At 43.7% G+C, this 22,445-nt stretch overlaps 1 protein-coding gene across 2 annotated transcripts in view; it reads left to right on the forward strand.

Moving 5' to 3' along the window:
* The window catches only part of LOC144491572 (deoxyribonuclease gamma-like), a 91,747-nt gene that overhangs the window by 63,521 nt on the left and 5,781 nt on the right, over positions 1-22,445 (forward strand). The window contains exons 2-7 of one of the 2 annotated variants that reach the window (XM_078209559.1): positions 1,648-1,794; positions 6,705-6,793; positions 8,783-8,869; positions 13,694-13,797; positions 16,717-16,829; positions 19,205-19,362. In XM_078209559.1, the coding sequence (XP_078065685.1) occupies positions 1,651-1,794; positions 6,705-6,793; positions 8,783-8,869; positions 13,694-13,797; positions 16,717-16,829; positions 19,205-19,362 (695 nt within the window). In that variant the 5' untranslated portion in view covers positions 1,648-1,650. Of the gene's footprint in view, positions 1-1,323; positions 1,795-6,704; positions 6,794-8,782; positions 8,870-13,693; positions 13,798-16,716; positions 16,830-19,204; positions 19,363-22,445 lie in introns of those variants that run through there. The other variant, XM_078209558.1, reaches the window with a different exon arrangement.

Raw genomic sequence — 22,445 nt, forward strand, 5'->3', positions numbered from 1 at the left:
GCACTGAAGAATAAACCTCAGAAATGCTCAGTTACTCAGTAACAGCCCAGCGTGATATGGCTATTGTGAGAGCGAGAAAACATTTTAAACCGAAACACTGACACATATTCCATAAAGACTCCAACTCACTGATGAGACAATCTGGGTACCTGTCAGAGGGATTGAAATTGCAGCAAAGAGAAACACAAGGTTTGGGCTTACAATATTCAAAGTTGGGTTCCTTACAGTGAACAATGAAATTGGGACAATTAAGAGCTTGGAAGAAATAATACTTAAAAAGAATTGTCCTCATGATGGATGAGAATGAAGAGAAAATTTTTTAAGTCCACAATTTCTTGTTAATTTGGTATATTTCTGTGTCTTTGTCTGAACCATACATAGTAGAAAATGATTTATAATATTCAACAACTGTACATTAGATTAATTAGTATGAGACAGTGTCCTAAGGCCGGAATCAAACCCAGGTCCCTGGAGATATGAAGCAGCAGCGCTAACCACTGTGCCACCATGCCGCCTATGCCTTCACATTGACTTTATATTTTCCTTCAAACAAACAATCATTTTGTTAGATGTGGCGTGGGCGATGCCATTTGTTCACCATTATTCCTTGTTAACCTATATCTGATGTTTCTGTGCTATCATTAATTTATCTGACTGTTTGATGCCCTTCTTGTAAAGCAGACTACAGACATCCTGTCACTGAATTTGGCACGGTGGCACAGTGGTTTGTACTGCTGCCTCACATCACCAGGGGCCCAGGTTTGATTCCTGGCTTGGATCGCTGTCTGTGAGGAGTTTGCACATTCTCCCTGTGTTAAACTCTCCCTCAGTGTACCCGAACAGGTGCCAGAGTGTGGCGACTAGGGGATTTTCACAGTAACTTCACTGGTGTTAATGTAAGCCTACTTGCTACTAATAAATAAACTTGTTTTTTGAATTTGCCAAAAGGTAAGTACACAGCTCAGTGTGACGGCTCAATTTATCCGGATGAGCACACAATAGTGTGACAAGGGAGGGTGGAGTGCAGGTTCATTTCCATGGACTTTGGTGCAAAAATGACAGAACAAACTCAGCAATACACCAGCATAACATAATAACTCTGATTTTCACATGCATCTGGCACAGGTTAATGTTACTTCGATGCTCAAGCAGAAACTTTTTTCATCAAGATGTGAGATGCTCTTTACTACATCAGTAATAGCACCAACTCGAATACTGCAGATAAAATCCTGAATATCAGAGCATGTGGGCACATGTTCTGCATCATCAGAAACCAGTCACACCCTGTTTTATTTGCATTAAATTGTTCCCAACTAAATATCTGTTGAATTAAAGTTTACAGCCACGCAATCATTTCATAACAAGATATAACTTGTTTCTTCCCTGTTTTACAAGCCATTGAGAATTTACTGCCTCAAAATATGATTTAGTCATGATCTGAGGTCTCAGTATATATACAAAGTACTTCTCCAATCCAACTTTACAACCAGTGGCTGTGGGTCATTCCACCCATTGGTTAACAAAGCAAAGGGAGGAAGGAACAGGGTCGTACCATCAGTGCTATTAAAGTCAAACTGTGCTAAGGGAGTTCTCATCGTACCAATGCGCTGCATTCTGACACTAGTTGGTGTCACTCTCTAATAGTAGAAGATGGTAAATATGCTGTTTCTCCATGGTGTTCTCCTTCTTGCCAGTTTTCATGGGATTCAGACGCTTAAAATCTGTTCCTTTAATGTGAGGTCTTTTGGAAAGTCAAAAATAGCCAAGGAAAGAATCGTGGATGTACTCGTGAAGGTGAGTTTAAGATATTTCACTTCAGAGATTTTTTACTTTGAATTTTTATATTGTGAATTTCAATATGATTTAAAACTGATTCAATTTGTAACAGATATTACTAACCCCGACAGGGTCAGGTTAAGTCAGGCCTTTTTTGATTTTGATTTTTGATTTATTATTGTCACATGTATTAGTTTAAAGTGAAAAGTATTGTTTCTTGCGTGCTATACAGACAAAACATACCGTTCAGAGAGAAGGAGAGAGTGCAGAACATAGTGTTACAGTCATAGCTAGGGTGTAGAGAAAGATCAACTTAATGCGAGGTAGGTCCATTCAAAAGTCTGATGGCAGCAGGGAAGAAGCTGTTCTTGAGTTGGATGGTATGTGACCTCAGACTTTTGTAGCTTTTTCCCGATGGAAGAAGGTGGAAGAGAGTATGTCCGGGGTGCATGGTGATACATACACAATGCCTCTAAGTGTAATTTACCAAATAAAAAGAATATTTTAAAAATGATCAAATTCCAATGCATAGGTTGAATTGTGAATCACTTATAATCCTCTCTAATTACTTCTCTATAAGAAGCCTCTAAGTTACATGAAAAACAAGTTATTTCTGTACATTGGTTTGTCAAGAGTAATGATGGAATCTCAAACTGGAATTAATGTGATGTTCTGAACTAAAAATGTTTCCATACCAAATGTTTAGTGACTGCTAAAGTCTCAATACTGGTAACAGATTAAAATAATCTCTAATTTCACATTGACTTTCAACTCGTAATGACAAGGGTAATTGTTATAAAAATAAAATACTGCGGATGCTGCAAATCTGAAATAAAACAGAAAATGCTGGATAAACTCAGCAGGTCTGCCAGCCTCTGTGGGGAGAAACAGAGTTAACATTTTGAAGCTAGAATGACTCTTCTTCAGGGATTCAATCGGGGATCAGGGATTATGGGGAAAAGGCAGGAGAATGGGGATGAGAAAAGTATCAGCCATGATTGAATGGCGGAGCAGACTCGATGGGCCGAGTGGCCTAATTCTGCTCCTATGTTTTATAGTTTTATGATTCCGGGGGCGGGCGAGGCTCGGAGAATGGCCTTCTCCGTTGGCCTCGGGTGGGATTGTACAAACCTCGGGCGTACGTGCTGGTAAAATTCTACCCGTTAACTCTGCTTCTCTCTCCACAGATGCTGCCAGCCCTACTGAGTTTATCCAGCATTTTTGGATAATTGTTGTTGTTATTTTCCCTGAATTTTCTTCTCTGCTTCCCCCCTTTTTATTCTGGTGCATTTTCTTTGGTTCAAACACTTGCTACAGTAGTCATCCTGCATGCAAGCTAGATAGTGAATTTCAGAAAGCTGTTTTATTGCTGAGAACATTGCAGAGTCAATCCTGTACTCACTCAGCACCCCATATATTTGTATCTTCTAGCCCCGAGCTAGCCACCAGGAGTCCCAGATGACTTTATTTTTTGCCGGCTTGAGAATTCTGAGAGTAATTGTAACATTTGCATTCTGCAGCTAACAATAAATGAGGAAGGTTAAAGTTTCTGTTCAGAGTGCAACAACTTGCAACCCAAAGCGGCCGCAATCGCAGGTCTGCTTATGTTTGCAGAAAAGTTGATGACATTTATGATAACACTGAGGTCACCGTTTCATTTTAAACTTGAAGAAAACGACTGAGTGTCGGGAGCAGTTGTACATTTTGTTTGTCCACTTTATGTGTTCTGCAGTTTGCGAAATGCTTCTCATGGGACGTCCCGTGAATGGAATTTCTGCGGACGGCTTCAACACGAAGTTCAGGAAATCCGAACGGAATGATCAAAGCACCCAGCATTTAAAAATAATCTCCAAAATAATAACAGCTTAAGTGGCACATTGGCAGATTTTATCGCTAGATTCAAGTTTCACAGCTGCTTGAATTCGCATCTGCTCATACTGTTCTCGGGTTATAAATTGCAGAGCTGTAATTCTGAAGATTACACGTCCAGGATTGATAGACAGTCTGAGCAGAGAGTAATGGACCATCATTTGCTGTGGGACTGACTCTAGTTGCTTTGAGACCTGCCCTCGCATGTTTATGTTTTTAAAATTATTGTGCGGCGAATTACTGACTATGTAGTGAGGGAAAGCAGGCAGCCAGGGTGTGAATGAACAGGGCATGAAATTATCTAGCTCCTTAACCAACGGGGTTGAAGGATTGTTGAATTAACAGTGCATGGATGGAAGGAGGTTTTTTAAAGTTTATTTATTAGTGTCACTAGTAGGCTTACGTTAACACTGCAATTAAGTTACTGTGAAAATCCCCTAGTCGCCACACTCCGGCGCCTGTTCGGATACACTGTGGGAGAATTTAGTACGGCCAATACACCTAACCAGCACGTCTTTCGGATTGTGGGAGGAAACTGGAGCACCCGTAGGAAACTCATGCCGACACGAGGAGAATGTGCAAACTCCACACAGACAGAGACCCAAGCTGGGAATCGAACCTGGGTTCCTGGCGCTGCGAGGCAGCAGTGCTAATCACTGTGCCACTGTGCCGTCCATTTAAGTGGGTGAATTCGATGTCGAAGAAAGTATAGAAAGAGAAATAAAGATTGGCTTGAGAGAGAGAAAAATGCAGAACAGGAAATCTCAATTATAGGCCAGTTAATCTTTTCATCAATAGTTTCCAACCACTTAGTTTAGTTACAATGGATTATTGCAAAGAGGTTAACACGTTTCAAAAAAAATAAATTCAACAAAGTAAGGAGGTGTGGGATAGAGGGAAAGTTGGCCGATTGGATAGGTAACTGGCTATCTGATCGAAGACAGAGGGTGGTGGTGGATGGAAAATTTTCGGATTGGAGGCAGGTTGCTAGCGGAGTGCCGCAGGGATCGGTGCTTGGTCCTCTGCTCTTTGTGATTTTTATTAATGACTTAGAGGAGGGGGCTGAAGGGTGGATCAGTAAATTTGCTGATGACACCAAGATTGGTGGAGTAGTGGATGAGGTGGAGGGCTGTTGTAGGCTGCAAAGAGACATAGATAGGATGCAAAGCTGGGCTGAAAAATGGCAAATGGAGTTTAACCCTGATAAATGTGAGGTGATTCATTTTGGTAGGACAAATTTAAATGTGGATTACAGGGTCAAAGGTAGGGTTCTGAAGACTGTGGAGGAACAGAGAGATCTTGGGGTCCATATCCACAGATCTCTAAAGGTTGCCACTCAAGTGGATAGAGCTGTGAAGAAGGCATATAGTGTGTTAGCTTTTATTAACAGGGGGTTGGAGTTTAAGAGCCGTGGGGTTATGCTGCAACTGTACAGGACCTTGGTGAGACCGCATTTGGAATATTGCGTGCAGTTCTGGTCACCTCACTATAAGAAGGATGTGGAAGCGCTGGAGAGAGTGCAGAGGAGATTTACCAGGATGCTGCCTGGTTTGGAGTGTCGGTCTTATGAGGAAAGGTTGAGGGAGCTGGGGCTGTTCTCTCTGGAGCAGAGGAGATTGAGGGGAGACTTAATAGAGGTTTATAAAATGATGAAGGGAATAGATCGAGTGAACGTTCAAAGACTATTTCCTCGGGTGGATGGAGCTATTACAAGGGGGCATAACTATAGGGTTCATGGTGGGAGATATAGGAAGGATATCAGAGGTAGGTTCTTCACGCAGAGAGTGGTTGGGGTGTGGAATGGACTGCCTGCAGTGATAGTGGAGTCAGACACTTTAGGAACATTTAAGCGGTTATTGGATAGGCACATGGAGCACACCAGGATGGTAGGGAGTGGGATAGCTTGATCTTGGTTTCAGATGAAGGTCGGCACAACATCGTGGGCCGAAGGGCCTGTTCTGTGCTGTACTGTTCTATGTTCTATGTTCTATGTTCTAACATTTTATGGAAGATTTCTATGTATTTTAGTAAAATAAGATTGCCTCAGTTGTAACACTCATATCACTGGGACAAGAAGCTATGAGGCAGAGACCTTTAAGGGGATATAAAATTCCTTCAGCACCATTCAAAGAAGAATGGCGAGTTGTTTGCAGTGCCCTGGACAATATTTCTCCCTCAGCCAGCTTTACTGAACAGATTCTTTGGTCATGTGTCTTGCTGCTGTGTGTGGGGCCTGTCTGTGCACAAATTGGCTGTTTTTCCCTGTGACTATGTTTCAAAAAGTACTTAATTGGGTGCAAAGTACTTTAGGATGTCCCAAGGTCATATATTTATATTAAATAAAAGGAAAGAATTTGCATTTATAAACTGTCGTTCATATTCTTTCTTGCTTGATGTATAAATCTGAATAGGATGGGCTTGGTGATAGAGGAAATTGGTAAACTATGTTTAGCTTGCAATGACACAACCAACAGAGACAATGGCCAGAGTTTTACCATCCCGCCCACCACGGGAATCATAGCGAGTGGGGCGGGGGGGTGGGGGGGGGGGGGGGGGGGGGGTGCTGACCATAGAAAGATCCATTAAACTCAGGCGGGATTTTATGGTTTCAGATCGAGCGAGGCCATAAAATCTCGCCCCACAAGTCGCTTCCCAAAACTTCATTCTGTTTTTCAATCTTAATGGAGTATATTTGCTTCCTTCTGCTAGCACTGCTGCCCTTGTCCCTGTTAGCCTAAGTCTGTGTGCCTAGTAAGTGCTCATGATGTGCTGGCCACAGCGCCAAGTTGTTACATGCAGGAAGCCAGTAATCATTGGTAACCTTTGCTGCATTTATTACCATTCCGCATTTTTGACAGAGTGTCCTGTGGGACATCTTCAGCAAGTGTCACGCTGAAAACGTCAAGACAATTTTCCCATTGTTTTGCCACATCCGATACTTTCCCCAAGGAACATCCACAAAGTTGGGTCAATAAATCTCCAAGAGAGCAATGTAGCATTGACTATTTTTCCAAATATTTATACAGAAACTACTTAGCATCCCTGTTATTTTTTTGCAGATAATCTCTCGCTGTGATCTACTGCTGATGATGGAAATCAAGGACTCGAGAAACCAAGCCTTTCCGATACTAATGAAAAGACTGAACAAGTAAGATCATTTTATTATCTCTAAATAGTACATGCGTGCACCGTGAGAATGGGCTGTCCTTTTGTTTTTCAATTCTCTTAGCCCCCGTAGCAATTCAGAGATTCATAGGCCAGAATTTTACAGGCTCACCTGCCACGGGAATCGGAGTGGGCGAGGGGCGGAGCATGGGGAGATCTGCTGACCTCAGGTGGGATTTTACGGTTCTGGGACGAGTGAGGCCATAAAATCCTGCCCATAAAGTCATACAGCACAGAAAACAGGTCCTTCAGCCCAACCAGTCCATGCCGACCATGGTGCCCTCCCAACTTGTCCCAACTGCCCGCGTTTGGCCCGTATCCCTCTAATCCTTTTCCATCCATGTACTTATCCAAATGTTTTTAAAATATTCTAATTGTCCCGGCCTCAATCACCTTCTCTGGCAGCTCATTCCATTGACGTACCAGCCTCTACGTGAAGGAGTTGCCCATCAGGTCCCTTTTAAATTTTTCCCCTCTCACCTTTAATCTATGCCCTTCACTGGGAAAAAGATCATGGCCGGGGTTTTACCAGCTCACCCCACACATCGATGGACAGAGCGAGCCAGTAAAACCGCAGGAGAGCTGGGAAATCAGGACCGCACCCGATTTCTCAGCTCTCCCGATTTTACGAGAGCCGGATTTCCAGTGAGGTCAGCCGGGGGTGGGGGTGGGGGTGGGGCCTTTGGGGGCAGGGCCTGAATGGATGGGGCCACGATGGGTGGGGCCATGAGGGGTGTGGCCTATGTAGGGCAGAGCTGGAGGGGGCAGGGCCTAGAGGGGGCAGGGCCAGGTAGGGGCAGCCGGATCAGGGAGGGAGGGGGGGAGCTGCTGCTCATTCTGCAGCAGATCAGTATGGGGAGGGGGGAAGCCTGCTGCAGTTTGCATTGTGATCGGTGGGGGAGGGAGTGGGGGCCCGCTCCCGCTCTGTATCAGATCGGTATGGGGGAAGGGGGGGGGGGGGGGCGCTGCTACTCTGCAGGGAGGGGGGAGAGGGAGGGAGGCTTGCTGCTGCTCTGCCAAAATTGATGAGCGGGGGGGCGCGATTGGTCTGGGTGGCAGGGGTGGCGGGGGCTAGATTTACGGGCAGTGTGGGGTTAGCGATTGGCCGTGGGCCTTCGCTATTGCGGGGGGAGGGGGATGGGCTGCGTAGAGGCCGTCTGCAACGGCAGAGGCCTGACAGATTTCTCTCACTCTCTCTCTGTCAGGCACCTGCTGTTGCTATTGTGCATGTGCTACCACAGAGGTCTGCACATGCGGAATAGCTCCCTCTGCTGCCTGATCAGGCTTGCTGGCAGACTAAACCCTGCCTAATGCCAGTAATGGTTATAAACGGTCTAGCTCATTTTTTCAAGCACCATGTGCATAAGATTGGGAGTAAAAACACACCCCAAAAAATGGATCTGCTCCTATTCTCTCGCTAGCTGGACATTTCGAATTTTTCTCATAAAATTCCACCCTGTCTGCAATCATCCTATCTATGCCCCTCATGATTTCTTACACCTCAGTAAGGTCTCCTCTCATTCTCTTATATTCCAAAGGATAAAGTCCCATCCTTGCTAACCTCTCCCTATAACTCAGGCCCACTAGTTCTGGACTTATCTTCCTTAAACTCGGAAAACAACAAGTCCAAGATAGCATAGTCATCCCTGAGTTTTAGACGGAACAGGCTTAATGGATTGAGGTGTGTTATCATTCCAGACTTTAATATATTTTATACAAAGCTTCCTTCCTGTCCCTTTAAATGGAGTCATGGTTGAAGTGTCAAGATTATGTTTGATATTTATTATTGGAAATAATATATGGAACCATCCATTCAGAGCAGTCAGTAGAAAACAAGTTCCATCTGAAAATAGAAGGTATGGACCCTGAGAATAGTTTAGTATTCAGATTGGACATTGACTTTCTATTGTAAAATAAAGTCAGTTAATGTATGCTGAACCTGAACAATAATGACTTCAATATCTTTTTTCAGTCAAAGCAACAAAAATGAATATGAATCTATCATCAGTGAACGTTTGGGACGACTGACCTACAAAGAACAGTATGCTTTCATTTACAGGTACTTTCCAGCTCATTTCTATATTTAACCGGGATATGAATAATGCATAATACCAGGATTCTAAAGGTGAAAACATCAAAAAACTCCAGTACACCAAGCACACTCCCAGTATTTAGCCTGACTTTTGAAACATTTCATCTGTCCATTTAAAGCAAGTTTCGAACTTGGATTTATTTTCTGAATTTCTCTACTGAGTGCACGTGGCAGACAACATCAAGTGTAAAGATAGTCTGCTGATAATTTCTGTAAATAACTATTCTGCTTGCTGCAACATTTAAAATATTTAAGTTCATTCCAATTGTCCTTTTTTCACTTTAGAAAGTGTTACAAGTCTACACTCAATCATAAGTAATGCTAATAATAACCTTGATTAGTAAATCTTTCCACCGTTCCAATTGTTTTCATTTTGTTTATGTCTCTAGAAATGGAACGGAGACCTTGTGGCACAGTGGTAGAGTCCCTGCCTCTGGGTCAGAAGCTCCAGGTTCAAGTCCCACTTCAGGACTTGATGGCTACAGAAGATGTGTTTATAATGTGGCTAAACAGGTTGAGCAAATCCTTCCAATGCACCTGATGGCAGGTGGTAAGAGCAGGAGAGTTTCCTGGTCAGCAATCGCAAACCACTGCAGTACTTTGCCAAAAGCACAATCATGGACCAATCCAATGGAAGCCTGTGATCGCTACCGTCCTCTTAGGACATGATACCTGAAGGAAGAAGCAATGATTAAAACTGAATGTAATGGTTTAATGATAATCACAGAAAATAAACTCAGCCATTTCTTTGTTTCAGATATTCTCTGAACAAAGTTAAGAATGTCATAAAGTTTTAAAATGTCTATAATTTGAAGTTACAAATGCGATTTACAAGGGCAAAATTTTACAGCCCCTCTCCCCAGCAGTATTTTCCAGTCCTGCCAAAGCAAATAGACTTTTGAATGGCTCGCCACATTTTACCCCCCCCCCCCCCCCGAGATGGGGACATAAACTTCCACACATAATCTTCAAAGGATTAAGGATGTGCAGAGGGGCAATACATGCAGAGTTTTGCTCTGATTTCCATATATCAGTTCCTGAGATAGTGACCAGAGTAAAGCATTTCTACATTGGGCCAGGAAGAAAATGAAAGGCAGCACATCCTTGCTGACTCCTGTCAAAATAAAGCTGTCTGAATTGAGAGTAATGCAGGAGTTTCATAGCTATTCAACTAAAGTGTACCTCACGCCTCGTAACTGACCAGGCGACACTCAGAGTTCAAGTTCAAGATCTTTATTCAAGCTATGGCAAGGGAACCAACTTTCCACCATGTGATTTGCAGGTTCCCCGAACAAAGGATTACAGTGGCAATTATACCTTTGGGCTCATTTACAAGTGATTGACATAAACCAGTAAAAACTAATGTTTAAATTTACTATCATCTATTACCTTTTTACCTTTTACAATTTTACTATTACCCTTTACAATCCTAGATTCCTGGATTGGGTCACTGTCTGTGCGGAGTCTGCGTGGGTTTCCTCCAGGTGCTCCAGTTTCCTCCCACAGTCCGAAAGACGTGCTGGTTAGAATCATAGAATCCATAGAATCCCTACAGTGCAGAAGGAGGCCATTCAGCCCATTGAGCCTGCACCAACCACAATCCCACCCAGGCTTTATTCCCATAACCCCACATATTCACCCTGTTAATCCCACCTGACACTAGGGTCAATTTAGCACGGCCAATCAACCTGACCCGCACATCTTTGGCACATCTGTGAGGTGCATTGGCCATGCCTCAGTGTACCTGAACAGGCACCGGAGTGTGGTGACTAGGGGATTTTCACAGTAACTTCATTGCCGTATTAATGTAAGCCTACTTGTGACACTAATAAATAAACTTTAAACTTTAAACAATATTCTCGCTTATGACAGTTGACATATATGATTTTAGTTAACCAGTCCAGCATCAATATACTTGCCGGGTTAGGTGGATTGGCCATGCTAAATTGCCCCTTAGTGTCAGGGGGACTAGCTAGGGTAAGTGCATGGGGCTATGCGGATAGAGCCTGGGTGGGATTGTGGTCGGTGGAGACTTGATGGGCCGAATGGCCTCCTAATTCTAATTTGTAGGATTCTAATTACAATATCCAAGTATTGTCTACATAATATACTATCTAATTGTTAATGAAGCATGTATACAAAGTCCTTGACTTTCTGTAACTGTTATCTGGAGCAGTCGCTTGAGACTCCCTTGCTGTTGCCAAAGTTACCGTCTTTGTCCATGACTCTACTTTAAGCGCAGTTACAGCTGCTTCACAGAAATTCTTGCAGCTTGGATCTGATTTTTAACCTTTTCAGAGAGGAATTAGCATCACTTCCTACAGCTACTTAATCCATCAGCCACCTTGAGTAAATTCCTGAAGATAATTGTGAATTCCATTTCAACTAGTGCTGAACACTGCTGTGTTGAAATGATCACATTTATTGTATGTTACAGCAGACAAAGAGATTGCATCCTTTATCTTAGCGTAGATTGAGAGATGAAAGGGCAGTGCACCAATCCAATCCAACTTCATCTCCCAAGACTCTTCATTATTAAGATACTTTCTCTCATTCCTTATCGTCTGTCCTCTCAGCTCAAATCCCCTCTTTCCTCGAATGAATTGTGTCTAAGCTTTCATGAATGCCATTCTGAAGCTGGTGCCTAAAAATGTACATGTACCCCAGGGTAATTTACCACTAATCTGCTTTCTCTTCCAATTATTCTTTCCTTCCTCTGCTCAACAAGGGCACAGCTGGAGGTTTGAGACACAGGACTAAGTATCAGACCACTTTACGGTGCAGATAACTCTAACATTACCAATAATGTGAAGTGCAGTGATTAAGTAATTTTAATCACACATCAGATATTCACTAGCTAGAGCCATCGCTTTAAGAAAGCACCAAGAATGTAATATTTTTGCAAAGTAACATTTTTCAAAAATACACAGGATCAGCTTTCTGCAGCTCAGGATGTGATATCTTTTGCAAAGTAAACCTTTCAATAGAGGATAGATAGGTTCATAAGGCGGCCAAACAGGTTGGCTAGCACTGCTGCCTCACAGCGCCAGGGACCCGGGTTCGATTCCCAGTTTAGGTCACTATCTGTGTGGAGTTAACACATTCTCCCCGTGTCTGCGTGGGTTTCCTCCGGGTGCTCCGGTTTCCTCACACACTCCAAAGATGTGCGGGGTTAGGTCGATTGGCCATGCTAAATTGCCCCTTAGTGGTGGGGGAATAGCAAGGTAAATACGTGGGGTTACGGGGACAGGGCTTGGGCAGGATTGGTGTTGGTGCAGGCTGGTTGGGCTGAATGGCTTCCTTCTGCACTGTAGGGATTCTACGGTTATCAATCTGCAAATCCTTCCAATGTGCCTGATGGCAGGTGATAAGTGTGGAGATGCCGACGTTGGACTGGGGTAAACACAGTAAGACGTTTAACAACACCAGGTTAAAGTCCAACAGGTTTATTTGGTAGCAAAAGCCACACCTGATGTCTGTGTCGATATGCGCGATCTTCTTGGAGATCCTCTCCACTTGGAGCCGGCAGTTTGCGGTGTCGATGGTAGTCATGATGTGGAGATGCCGGCGTTGGACTGGGGTAAACACAGTAAGAAGTTTAACAACACCAGGTTAAAGTCCAACAGGTTTATTTGGTAGCAAAAGCCAAGGCCATCCCCACACCCCCACTTCTTGCCTTCAAACAACCGCACAATCTCAAACAGACCATTGTCCGCAGCAAACTACCCAGCCTTCAGGAGAACAGTGACCACGACACCACACAACCCTGCCACAGCAACCTCTGCAAGACATGCCAGATCATCGACACAGATGCCATCATCTCACGTGAGAACACTATCCACCAGGTACACGGTATATACTCTTGCAACTCGGCCAACATTGTCTACCTGATACGCTGCAGGAAAGGATGTCCCGAGGCATGGTACATTGGGGAAACCATGCAGATGCTGCGACAACGGATGAATGAACACCGCTTGACAATCACCAGGCAAGACTGTTCCCTTCCTGTTGGGGAGCACTTCAGCGGTCACGGGCATTCGGCTTCTGATATTCGGGTAAGCGTTCTCCAAGGCAGCCTTCACGACACACGATGGCGCAGAGTCGCTGAGCAGAAACTGATAGCCAAGTTCCGCACACATGAGGACGGCCTCAACCGGGATATTGGGTTCATGTCACACTATCTTTAATCCCCACAGCTTGCCTGGACCTGCAGAGTCTCACTGGCTGTCCTGTCTGGAGACAATACGCATCTCTTTAGCCTGTCTTGATGCTCTCTCCACTCACAGTGTTTGTATCTTAAAGATTTGATTAGCTGTAAGTATTCGCATTCCAACCATTATTCATGTAAATTGAGTTTGTGTCTTTATATGCCCTGTTTGTGAACAGAATTCCCACTCACCTGAAGAAGGGGCTTAAGGCTCCGAAAGCTTGTGTGGCTTTTGCTACCAAATAAACCTGTTGGACTTTAACCTGGTGTTGTTAAACTTCTTACTGTGTTTACCCCAGTCCAACGCCGGCATCTCCACATCATACTGCAGAAGGCCATGTCAAACCGCTGCAGCTCTTTGCCAAGCACAACCACAGATCAATCCAATGGAAGTCCAAGGTTACAAACATCCTCCAAGGGCATTGAACCTGGAGGAGGAGGAAACCTGTCAAACGATAAGGCAATCTACTTGGTTTGTTATCCAAAGATCAAGCCTCAAAAGTTTTGTCTCAGCTTGTGTTTAAAATGAAGTATTAAACTGTGGGGCAGTGACCTTATTGTGCATGTCTGTATGTCTATTTCAGAACAAAACTATTATCAGTGAAAAGAAGTTATCAGTATCCTGATCATCAGACAGATGTTTTTGCAAGAGAACCATTTGTGGTATGGTTTTCATCTCGTTACACCAGTAAGTTACTCTTTTTCTCTCACATACAAAATGGTTATGTTCTTGTAGAAGTAAAAAGATAAGGAATGTCCCTAGGCAAACCAGGATGATCGCTGACTGGCACCCACAGTAATTTTGTTCTTGATTGTAGGGGAATAAATAACTGTACTTTGCTATTTCCCGGCAGTGTTTCCTCAGTGTCATTTATTAACTGAGCAGAAAGGGGGAATTCTGATGTCACATCCAAATCTGATCTGATCTGATCTGAATCCAAATTCACTCAGTTCAGATTCGGAGAAAACTTCAAATCTGACAATTTTGCAGAGCTGAGGTAAAGGCGGCCGTGGGGGAAGGGCATCATTATCAAATTGAATTCTATCTTCACCCAGTGTCCCAGTGCACTCGCTTTTCAGTAGATGTTCCCCACACTCCACCCTAAAAAAGCTGCTTCCTTTCATTGGATGTTGAGAACCATCCTGCCCAACATCAGTTGGCTCAGCACAGACCTGGACCTTAAAGCTGGGCCCTTCTGGGCCTAGCTGCACCGTACAGTAAAGTTGGCTAATATTATCACACGGTTATTAAACCAGTCAGATAAAATTTTGTTAATTATGAAGTACAATATTAGCACCAAATTTTTAAACTTCATTTGTGGGACCTGGGCATCGCTGGCTGGCCAGCATTTATTGCCCATCCCTGGTTGCCTGAGGGCAGTTGAGAGTCAACCACATTGCTGTGGAGTCACTTGTAGGCCAGACCTGGTAAGGACAGCAGATTTCCTTCCCTAAAGAACCAGATGGGTTTTTACGACAATCGACAAAGGTTTCATGGTTATCTGGAATCTTAATTCCAAATATTTTTTATTGAATTCAAATGCCACCATCTGCCGTGGCAGGATTCAAACCCAGGTCCCCAGAACATTAGCTGAGTTTCTGATTAATAGTCTAGCGATAATACCACTAGGCCATCACCTCCTTATATCTGAGGTGTTAAATTCTAAAATATTAATGTGTTGATTTATTACCCAAATAGAGAAAAATGATATTGTTTGTTATTGGTTTGTACTCATAATTACACAATGTGCTAATTAAATGGATTAATTAAATGAAACAGAATAAATTTTGCAATAAGCCATAACTGTGAGAAGCTGGCTAGAAAGGAAAGATAAGGCTGAATACCAAGCACCATGACAACAACCAGTCATAGCATCAGCACATGCTGTATTTGACACTTTGAAAGGTTACTTAATTAAACCTAGAGTTCACACATTTGGTTTTGTTTTGATCCCCATAGAGACAGGGAATTTTAAGGAGAGGTTAGAATTCGCAAGAACTGACTTGAAGGAACCTCACAACAGGGTTTCAAGTTTTAACATACATACTAAAAGGAACATCAACAAGACAATATAATAGGCAACTAAAAGACAAAATGACTTTAACCTGACTGAAAACGCCATCTCACAGTTATACTCAATGTCCCGCTCTCCGCAGAATAACCGTTTTCACAGGAATCAGTCCAAAATCATTCCCAGCTTCCAATAGGTTTTCTTCTCCCTGTTTTGCCAGGATGTAACATCGGACTGTCAAAAGTCTCTTCTCGGTTTTTGGAGAATTTCCAAACCGATTACCAATAGTAAAGCCTATTTCCAGTGATTCCTTTCCCCAGCCATGCCAAAAAGCTGCAGCTTTTTGTCTCTCTGAGAGACTGCTCATGCTCTCTCTTTCTATCCCAAAGCAACTCTGAAAGTCTGCCCACTGTTAACTTGGTTGTTCTTGTCTTTGTTCCAGGTGTGTACGTTTCACCCCTTGCTTGCAGAAAGTCTCAACCTGGGCCCCCTCGGTACCCATGATAACCAATTCCCCCAGGTTTGTTGTCAGGCATAATTTGAAGCAGATCACATGACCTTCTTCAGTCCTCCATTTTACCTTGAATTAAAGAGACAGTCCGAAATACTGTCATAGAAGCATAGAAACTAGAAGCAGGAGTAGGCCATTCAGCCCTTTGAGCCTGCTTCACCATTCATCTTGATCATGGCTGATTATCGAATCCAATATCCTGATCCCCATCCCTTCCCCCCCATATTCCTTGATCCCTTTAGCCCCAAGAGCTATATCTAATTTCTTCTTGAAATCACACAACGTTTTGGCCTCAACTACATTCTGTGGGAGTGAATTGCACACATTCACCATTCTCTGGGTGAATGTTCTGGACTCCCCCATCATTGGGAACATTCTTTCTGAATCTACCCTGTCTAACTCTGTTAGAATTTTATAAGTTTCTATGAGATCCCCTCTCACTCTTCTAAACTCCGATGAATACAATCCTAACCAACTTAGTCTCTCCTCATATGACAAACCTGCCATCCCAGGAATCAGCCTGGTAAACCTACGCTGTACTCTCTCTATAGCAAAGGCATCCTTCCTCAGATAAGGACGCCAAAACTGCACACAATACTCCAGGTGTGGCCTCACCAATGCTCTATTAAATTACAGCAAAATATCCCTATCCCTATACTAAACTCCTCTCGCTATGAAGGCCAACATACCATTTGCCTTCTTTACTGCCTGCTGTACCTGTGCGCTTACTTTCAACAACTGATGCATGGAGACTCCAAGGTCTTGTTGAGTCATTTAATAGAAACTCACATTCATAACTATTTTAATTTTTCTTCTGGAGCTCTGCCGCATTTCAAAAGAGAATTGGATAAGCACCTGGAGAGAAATAAGTTATGGGATATTGGGAAAAGGGCAAGGGAATGAGACCAGCTGAGCTGCTCTTGCAGAGAGAGCTAGCATGGAATGGCCTCCTCTGCGCTTCTACGATTTGACATTAATGAGTTAAATCATTCCTTTTTATTTCAACAAGGGACACATTTTAAAATGTGTAATTAACAGAGACAACAAATTCTTGTAATAATCCCATTCTTTTACACTCCTCAAGGTGTAAAAGATTTTGTCATTATCCCTCAACACACGAAACCGGATTCATCAGTCAGTGAAATGAATGCATTATACGACGTTTACATGGATATGAAGAAGCTCTGGAGAGCAAAGGTAATTGTAGATGGTTTCTAAAGTGGATTAGTAACAATGATTATTGCACTTTGATCATATTATTTGTACAAAACAAGAGGACTATGGGATGGAGTAGGCCTCTGGTTCCTTCAACGTGCTCCATCGTGGCCAAACCTTTACATCAATACCATCTTCTTGCACTATCCCCATATTGCTTGACTGCCTGAGGTGATCTCAGCCTTGAAGATACTCATTGACTGAGCACCCACAATCCTCTGCAGCAGAAAACTCCAAAGATTAACAATCCTCTGAGAGAAGAAATTCCTCCTCATTAGCGTCAAACATGCCTTACCCTTTTGCTGAGACTGCAACCCTTAATTCAAGGCTTTCCATCCAGTGTAAAGAGCCTCTCAGGATCTACCCTGTGAAGCCTGATGTTGATTTTATACACCTTAACAAATCACTTCTCATTCCTCTAAACTCTAGAAATTGCCTGTGCAATTTTCCACATTGCTGTCATAGCCGCACTGGAACAGCTTGGTTGGGGATGCTACAAGTTCTGAAGCACAAGTCTTCAGTACTATTTTCCCGAAATATCGTCAGGGCCCAAAACCTTTGCAGTATCCAGTGCCTTCAGCCGTTTTTTGATATCACGTGGAGTGAATCGAATTGGCTGGAGACTGGCATCTGTGATGCTGCGGACCTCAGGAGGAGGCCGAGATGGATCATCCACTCCGCACTTCTGGCTGAAGATTGCTGCGAATGCTTCAGCCTTGTCTTTTGCACTGATGTGCTGGGCTACTCCATCATTGAGGATGGGGTTATTTGTGGAGTTTCTTTCTTCAGTGAGTTGTTTAATTGTCCATCACCATTCATGGCTGGATGTGGCAGGACTACAGATCTTAAATCTGAGATGTTGGTTGTGGAATTTCAGAGAGCTAGGACATAAATTAAAAAGCAGGACATCAAAGATAGTGATCACAGGGTGACTTCCAGTGCTAGGTCCTAGTGAGTAGAGATATTGAAGGATAGAACAAATGAATGCATGGCTGGTGAGATAGTGCAGGAGGGAAAGCTTTAGATTTCTGGGGCTTTGGGACTGGTTTTGAGGCAGGTGGTACCTGAACACGGAGGATGGGTTAACAGCACCAGGCTTTATCACATTAAAGAATAATGAGATATCTGAACTCAGGCCTCTTCATTGGAGTAAATTGGTCAATCAGACTTTGAATTCTGACTTCCTGTTACGGCCTCCCACATCATTCAGGTACATTTCCAATTAAGGATCAGACTCATCAGATCGGATCCTCAGCCGAGATAATGATGCAATGGTATCCCTGATACTGTAAGAAGTCTTCCAACGCCAGGTTAAAGTCCAACAGGTTTATTTGGTAGCAAAATCCACTAGCTTTCGGAGCGCTGCTCCTTCGTCAGGTAAGTGGGAGTTGTGTTCACAAACAGGGCATATAAAGACACAAACTCAATTTACAAAATAATGGTTGGAATGCGAATCTTTATAGGTAATCAAGTCTTAAAGGTACAGACAATGTGAATGGAGAGAGCGTTACAAACAGTCGCTGAGCAGAGGCTGATAGCCAAGTTCCGCACACATGAGGACGGCCTCAACCGGGATCTTGGGTTCATGTCACATTATCTGTAACCCCCACGACTTGCCTGGGCTTGCAAAATCTCACTAACTGTCCTGGCTGGAGACAATACACATCTCTTTAACCTGTGCTTAACGCTCTCTCCACTCACATTGTCTGTACCTTTACGACTTGACTACCTATAAAGATTTGCATTCCAACCATTATTTTGTAAATTGAGTTTGTGTCTTTATATGCCCTGTTTGTGAACAGAACTCCCACGTACCTGACGCAGGAGCAGCGCTCCGAAAGCTAGTGGATTTTATTACCAAATAAACCTGTTGGACTTTAACCTGGTGTTGTGAGACTTCTTACTGTGTTTACCCCAGTCCAACACCGGCATCTCCACATCATCCCTGATACTCACAAAGACTCTCCCAGTTATGAAAGTAAATCGGTTGTTACCAAAGAAGAATGCTGTGAAAGCATATAGAGTGGAAAGAAGAGGAGGGAATTATGCTGAAGATGTTTGGTGCCTTTTCTGGAAAAAAATTTCTGGTTAATTTTTTTTAAATTACTGTGGCCACAGATAATCTGCAAATTCTATGTACTAGCCTAGCACCAAATGATCAGAATATTTTATCAACGCAAGCATTCATAATTTACTTCAACATTAGAACATAGATTGCCCTCAAACCTTTCAACATGGAGACGTTACTGAGTGGTGTGTGTTACCAGGAAAGATTGTGAAACATGATTGTCCTGTCATTTGTATTCAGGTAGAGATGATTCTCTCTTTGTAATACCATTTCCTTTTGCCTCCAACAGTACTTCATACTCATGGGAGACTTCAATGCAGATTGCGAGTACGTTCGCAAGAAGGAATGGCCAAATATCAAATTGCGAAATGATACCAGCTTCGTTTGGCTCATTGGAGATAATAATGATACAACAGTAAGAGAGAGCACACATTGTGCATATGACAGGTGAGAAGACAGGTGAATTTGGAAAGGAATAAGGGCTTTCTCACCTTGTGTGAAAATGTTGAAGTCTGGCTAATAAGCACGCTGGTGTGAGGGAGGCATATGTTATAGTATATAAAACACAGCAATGGAATATAAAACTCTGCAATGGATAGGGATTCGAGATTTTTCTTCTTTCTCTTTACTTTTAATCAGAGCAATGTGAACAATTACACATGCTATTTAGTGAAAAAGCTTAACAATAACCTTATCCCTTACTCCCCTAAAATTAGGAACAATGGTCCTCAAACAAGGCAAATAGCAAGTACATAGAATTAACTAAACAAACACCTAATCTAGCATCCTGCATCAAGGAAAGCATCAAGATTGACAGAGACATTTATGGCATTGATGGAAATCATTCAGGAAAATATCTATCCAGCCTAAACCCACTTTGCAGCTTTTGGTCCATAGTCCCAATAGGAAAAAACAGTTCAGACCAATGTTCTTATCTCCCAGGTATTACTATTTTTTTTCCTTCTGGAGTCTTCAAGTGCATATCCAGTACTTTTTAAATGAGATGAGGTTTTCTGCTTCTACCGTCCTTTTGGACAGTGAGCATCATCACCCTTTGAATGAAAAAGTATCTTCAACTCCTCTCCAGTCCTTTTAGCAATAATCTATGATCTCAAGTTATCTACACTACTACTGAGGCAAACAAGCCCTTCCTACACATTCTATCTAGGCCCCTCAGAATTTCATACACAACAATCAAATCTTCCCTCAACTGGTTGTATCACAGCTTGGTATGGCTCCTGCTCTGCCCAAGACCGCAAGGAATGATGAAAGGTCGTGAATATAGCCCAATCCATCATGCAAACCAGCCTCCCATCCATTGACTCTGTCTACACTTCCTGCTGCCTCAACAAAGCAGCCAGCATAATTAAGGACCCCAGCACCCCGGACATTCTCTCTTCCACCTTCTTCCGTCGGGAAAAAGATACAAAAGTCTGGGGTCATGTACCAACCGACACAAGAACAGCTTCTTCCCTACTGCCATCAGACTTTTGAATGGACCTACCTCGCATTAAGTTGATCTTTCTCTACACCCTAGCTATGATTGTAACACTACATTCTGCACTCTCTCGTTTCCTTCTCTATGAACGGTATGCTTTGTACAGCACACAAGAAACAATACTTTTCACCCTATACTAATACATGTGACAATAATAAATCAAATCAAATCAAATCAAAATCCACCCAACCTGCACATCCCTGTGACTGTGGGAGGAAACCAACACAAACACAGGGAGAACATGCTACACAGACAGTGACCCAAGGCCGGATTTGAACCTGGGTCCCTGGCGATGTGAGGCAGCAGTGCTAACCACTGTGCCACTCCTATCAGCCTCATTAGAATGTCAAAAGTGGAAAGGAAGAAATTATGACAGCAGCAACAATGGGGGAGAAAGAATCCCATTGCACCAAAAAACAGAATGCTTTCAATGAGAAGTAGGGTGGAATTCTCCCAAAAAATTCTAAGTGCCGAATTCGCGTAAAAACTGGAGTAAATGCCGCTGCTTTTTTCAGCGGGATTTTCAAAATGAATCTCCCACACTCTGTACATCACAGATCACCCGAAAGTGAATTGCGATGAAAATCAGGGGGCGAAGCCTATTCTCGCTGGAGAGGCCGGCAGCAGAGCGCTGAGTGGGCCACTGCGCATGTGCTGATCTGTCAGCGTCGAGATTAGCACATGCGCAGTAGTCCCGCACTGCCGGCCTTCCAATCACTGGCCAGCTTGATTATGACCCTCCGACCCTCCCTCCCCCACGCCCCAATCACTGGCCTCCAAGGCATGTCTGGACCAGCCCCCCCCCACACCCGACCCACCTCAATCTCCCAATCCCCCCCCATAGTCCCGACCCCACTCCCCGCAGTCTCATGGCCAGCCCCGATCACTGTCCACCCTCCCTCTGTCACTGATCCCAAGTGCAGAGTGGCAGCGGGATCGCCTCAGAGGCCCCGCCCCCGCTAGCCCCATTCCTGGCCCTGCCATTTTGGCACTGCCCAATGCACGGTGGGCAGTGCCAGGGGGTCAGGCTGGCACTATCAGTCTGGCAATGCCCAGGAGGCACCCCGTTATCCCCAACCTCCTGGGGGGCCTCCATGGCCTTCCATCAGGGTCGGGCCACCAGCTCCCCGCTAGTGGGGAACTGTTGTGAACCCCGCTGGAGTGAAACACTCCTGGCGGGGGTGGGAGGGCTAGCTGGCTCGGAGACGTCAGTCCCGGGCCTGCTAATGATATTGAAAAACTCATTTAAATAATTTATTCAGTTCCACGCCAATTTCTGGCACAGAGCTGACGCCGCAGTCGGAAATGCGTGGAGGCCACGGCGCCCAGCAGGAAGCCCACGACACAAGCCTCCGCTTATGTCTCCCAGAGAATCGCCCCTGTAGGCATTCATACATTAAATAAAACAATCCAACTGAAATAAAGATAGCCCAGCACATAAAAACAAAAGCAGGCTGATTCATTCATCATCAACAACTGATACACAAATAAACTGACCCTCTAACATAATTTTACATAAGTCTGTCTGCACAGAATGATTAGGCATGGTAAGTTTTAAAATCTCTTTATTGAACCTTATGTTTATCGTTATGGCACAGTGGCACAATGGTTAGCACTGCTGCCTCACAACGCCAGGGACCTGGGTTCAATTCCCGGCTTGAGTCATTGTCTGTGTGGAGTTTGCATGTTTTCCCCGTGTCTGTGTGGGTTTCCTCCGGGTGCTCTGGTTTCCTCCCACACACCAAAGATGTGCAGGTTAGGTGGATTGGCCATGCTAAATTGACCCTTAGTGTCAGGGGATTATCAGTGTAAATATGTGGGGTTACGGGAATAGGGCCTGGGTGGGATTGTGGTCACTGCACACTTGATGGGCCGAATGGCCTCCTTCCGCTCTGTAGGAATTCTATGATTCTATGAATATGCACAGGTAGGTGTATCTATTATGTGTTACACGTCTACGATCAGACTTCTTTCATAGTCATCAATGTGTGATTTGACAGTTTGGTGATTTATTTACACGTTTAGATTGATG

Source organism: Mustelus asterias, chromosome 3 (assembly GCF_964213995.1).
Source record: "Mustelus asterias chromosome 3, sMusAst1.hap1.1, whole genome shotgun sequence".
Taxonomy (NCBI): domain Eukaryota; kingdom Metazoa; phylum Chordata; class Chondrichthyes; order Carcharhiniformes; family Triakidae; genus Mustelus; species Mustelus asterias.